Source organism: Gavialis gangeticus, unplaced genomic scaffold, assembly GCF_001723915.1.
Source record: "Gavialis gangeticus isolate Ggan-Ray unplaced genomic scaffold, GavGan_comp1, whole genome shotgun sequence".
In the NCBI taxonomy this organism is placed as follows: domain Eukaryota; kingdom Metazoa; phylum Chordata; order Crocodylia; family Gavialidae; genus Gavialis; species Gavialis gangeticus.
The window spans coordinates 41,945,202-41,949,469 of NW_017729031.1; the positions used below are offsets into that span (position 1 = coordinate 41,945,202).

Here is a 4,268-nt window from a genome sequence, read left to right on the forward strand (position 1 = left end):
GAAAGCAGAGCAGCAGATTGGGCAGGGAGCACAGGGCAGAAAGGAGAGTACAGGCAAGGAGCAGAGAAGCATATTAAGCATGGGAAGGGAATTAGAGTAGCACTTGGGGAGGATGAGAGCTAATTTGTGGCAGGCCTGTCAAAAAGGTTGGCCTCTACTGCTCTACAAGAACTTCTTTTAATCAGAAACAGATTTCTGAGAGTAGAGGACTCCTTAATTTAGCAAACAAAATTATAATGAGGTCCAGTGGCTGAAACATGAGACCTCCAATGGTGATTTTTTTTTTAAAGTCAGAGTAACTAACCTTTGGAATAATGTATATAAGGATATGCTGAATTCTGCATTTCTTGAAGTTCTTGGTTCAAGACCAGATACTTTTCTAAAAGAGATGATGTACCTCAATGAAATTATAGTTATAGGCTCAATGAGAACACTGCTTGAAGAACTGGTGGATAAATGTCTATGTATTATATAGGAGATCAGATTAGATGATCATAATGATCCCCTTCAACCTTAACATCTATAATCCTGTCAGACTTAGTGGTTTAAGAACTGATGGAAAACTGGTATATCTTAGTCATGCTGGCCAAAGTGTTCTTCGGTTTGTGCAGCACATGAATTTAATATCTTTTATTGCAGTTACATAATGTAATGCCATGTATGTGATTGATCTAATAGTTCTGGAAATAGTGTTCCCTGTCATTGCAATGATTGCTGATACACAAAACAAAAGTGAACACGTGCTATCATTTCTGCAGAGTGTGAAGACAGATCCTCCACTGTGTAGCAGGGCTTTGGTTAGAAGCTTTAAAGCTTTCTTCATGCTTTTTCAAGTAGTTTTTTACCTCATATAAAACACATCAATTCCAGTATGGATATTAGAATGTAAGTTGAAACTTGCTTTGTAGGTGAAAGTATCCCCTGATCAAAGGCCCCCCACAAGATTTATATATAAAGCCCCTAAGCCCTGAAAACATAGGATTTTGCTTGGTGTAAGGACAGGCTCTGAGAGCAAAACTTGCTTTCTTAAATATTTGTGGAAAGCAAGCTCAAAAGGACATTGCTTTGGTAATAGCATATTCTTTCAGGATCTTTGATCCTGAAAGTCTCCAGCAGAGACTCCCTATGCATGAAGAAGGGTGACTACGCCCCAAAGCTTGCCAAGAACTTTTTTTTCAACTACTCAGTTGGTCTAGTAAAAGTTATCACATCTACTCAAATAACTTTTCCTACTAAAAATGCAGAGCTTTTAGTTTGCAGGCATTGGTATAAGAAGTAAACAAGAATAGTGCAGAAAATTAAATAAACAAATATTTCCACATTTACACAGGTCATAGTCAGTTGATGATGTAAATATGGAGATAATCTTAGAGTATGCTTCTGAAGTCCTTTTATATCAAATTATTCCTACTGAAGTCATGAAGAAACTTGTATGGGAATAGAGAGATTAATCCCTTTGTATTGTAATTTACCTTGGACTCTTACATTATACTGTACTAGTCTTAGTAGTCCTAGTTCTTTTTAAGGTGCATGTACCAACCTTCATTCTCCCTTGAAAGTATCTACCATGATTAGTGATGGAAAATGTGAATATTTCAGAAGATACACAGTTTAGGTGTAGTTTGCATAGACATGGCTACATTTTGATGGTCATGAAACTTCCCCATTCCATCTTCCTTTAGCTCCATGTACAATATCTCAAGGATTCACCAGGGTTTTTTGCTCAAGATCTAATCCTTTTAACAGTCTAACCAAAGTACTTCCTGGAAGCGTCTGCTGTACTTCTCCATGCAAGTGAGACCTCTACTGTTATATAGCTCTTTCTACTCTCAGACTAGGATTATGAGCTACAGAAAACCTGTTTGTATTGGACTGAACCAGTGAATTCATATAGTTTGATTCCTGGAGGGCACTTACCCCTCAGTTGAAGTAATGCAAATAAGTAATGTGCAGTGATGCAGACAACTTTTCCCAAGCCAGCATTTGGTGGTCAACTGGAATATGTACTTAGATGTACATTGCCCTACTAGAGAAATCCAGGTAATCAAAAACAACTGGATAATATTCCAGGTTTTCCTTCTTAAGGGAGTTCCACACTTCATATTAAGTGAAAGATAGAGAGCATCAGGAGCTCCATTACCTACAAGAACACAGTGCCAATGGAGGGGAGCCCACTGTGTATTTCTATATTTTAAAAGTATGAATTCCTTTATTCCATATTGTAAATTGACCAAGCTGTTTAGATGGTGCATGTATAATTGCTGAATAAAAACAAGATACTCAAAACCTGAACGTCTGAATTACAGTCACTCCCCTCCCCAAGCTCCTTGCCCCCCCCAGCCCCCAGGTGTGTGCACGGGGGGCTCCGGCTTACCAGGATGTCGCCCTTCAGGAGCAGGCCGGGCTCGATGGTGATGCAGATGCTGGTCTGGCTGTCCCCCTGCACGTTGCTGGGGGCAGAGAGGGGAGCGCGGGGCTCGAACCCATGCCACCATACAGAACAGGCAAGACCCCATCCACCCTGGAGCCGGGGGGCCCTTAGCCCCATGTCGGGGGCTACTTACTAGATGCCGGAGGTGTAGACGGGCTGCATGGCCTGGTAGATCTTGAGGAAGGGGCGGCAACCTGCAAGGGCCAAGGCAGGGCTGAGTCTTGGGAAGGGAGCCGCAGCGGTGCCAGAGTCCTGTCTACACTAGGTCCCGACACGGGGTGGGGAGCATTTCTCATGCTGGGGAAAGGATGTTACCACCCCCGGCCTGAACGCCTGTGCCGGGAGGGGAGCAGGCGGGTTGGGGGGCCTCACCGCCTTTGGACTCGAAGTTGGGGATGCCGTGCATGATGACGTGGTGCAGGAAGAGAGGCTTGTTGTTCATCTTGATGGCACCGGTCAGCAGCCCACTGAAGTAATCGATGTACCTGGGGAGGGCACCAGTGGGGCATGAGCCACAGACACCTGGCCGAGCCCCCCCAGACCCCACCACAGCCCCCAACCCCGATCCCCCCAGGCACCGACCGCTTCTGGGAGGGCTGGGCCGCCGGCTCCACCTTGTCCTCGTAAAACCTCTTCATGGCAAACCTGTCCAGGGCCTGGTCCGCACTGCAAGGCAGAGGCAGGGGGTGAGACCGCGAGGGGCCGGAGCGAGGGGCCCCGGCAGGGCTAGTGGGGGGCCGGGGCTACAGGTCGGGACCCTTGCCGGGTGGTCACCAGAGACACCCCCCCACACACCAAAGGGACCGATAACAAGTTACTCCGACCCTTCATCTCCAGCAGGGGGCACCACGGACATACCCAAAAAAATCCCTGGGAGACCTGCCCCCCCCACCCTTGCACACAAACACATGCACGCACACGCGTGTGCTCACCTGGCCGAGATGTTGCTGTAGTGCATGTAGGCGGCCACCACCACGCCGAGCCGGCCCCGGTTGCCCTGCAAGGACCGGAGCAGAGGGTGGGGGTCACGGCGGGCTCAGCCTGGGGGGCTGGGGGTCCGCACCCGGGCAGGTCTCACACTCACCCGGTTGTGCAGCACGACGACGTGGCGCGGGTCGGCGCTCAGCCACGTGTCCATGGCCTTGCAGATGCTGCAGATCTTCTCCAGCGCCGGCGTGTGCAGGTCAGGCCAGCCGAAGTCCAGCACCTTGGCATGCAGCTGGCTGATGTCGTGGCGCCGCTCCGACAGGTTGAACAGCTGGGGGGTACGGGGGGGGGTGTGAGCCGCCGCCTCGGCCCCCCTGCTATGGCCAATGGGGGCACCCTGGGATGCAGGGATTGGGGCCCTGGGAACCGGGGGCCTGAAGCCAGGGGGTGGGCCCGGGGGACTCACCAGGTAGCTATGGCCGTGCTTGGAGCGCAGCATGTGGGCGACGCGGGCCAGGTTGGCGCGGAAGGTGCCCTCGTCGTCGGCGCGAGGGTAGCACACGGCCAGGACGCGCTCTGTCACGTACAGCAGGTCCAGCTCGCAGCTCTCCGCCATGGCGTCCGGCGTGCTCAGGCTCCTGGGCGGGGGGGAGCAGCACAGCATGCCTGTGACCCCCCTCCCCAGGCACAGCACCCCTCCGTGGCACCTGTAGCCTGCCCCCTACACGGCGCCGTGGGGAAACTGAGGCACGGGGGAGGTGAAGTGACAAGCCCGGGGACACGCAGTTGATCAGTGGCAGAGCCAAGCACCTACCCCAGGTCTCCTGAATCCCAGCCTGGTGCATTACCCGCACCCCGTGCAGGCCTCTCCCACCCCACAGAGCACCCCAAGGGAGGTGCCTATGCCCAT

The 4,268-nt window shown here is 51.1% G+C and overlaps 1 protein-coding gene across 1 annotated transcript in view; it reads right to left on the reverse strand.

The window, feature by feature from the left end:
- Nucleotides 1-4,268, reverse strand: part of TNS1 (tensin 1) — a 57,933-nt gene that overhangs the window by 44,233 nt on the left and 9,432 nt on the right. The window contains exons 5-11 of the mRNA XM_019522814.1: nt 3,825-3,996; nt 3,516-3,689; nt 3,364-3,428; nt 3,014-3,097; nt 2,804-2,916; nt 2,565-2,625; nt 2,375-2,450 (exon numbers count right to left, since the gene is read on the reverse strand). Coding sequence (XP_019378359.1) covers nt 2,375-2,450; nt 2,565-2,625; nt 2,804-2,916; nt 3,014-3,097; nt 3,364-3,428; nt 3,516-3,689; nt 3,825-3,996 — 745 coding nt within the window. The remainder of the gene's footprint in view (nt 1-2,374; nt 2,451-2,564; nt 2,626-2,803; nt 2,917-3,013; nt 3,098-3,363; nt 3,429-3,515; nt 3,690-3,824; nt 3,997-4,268) is intronic.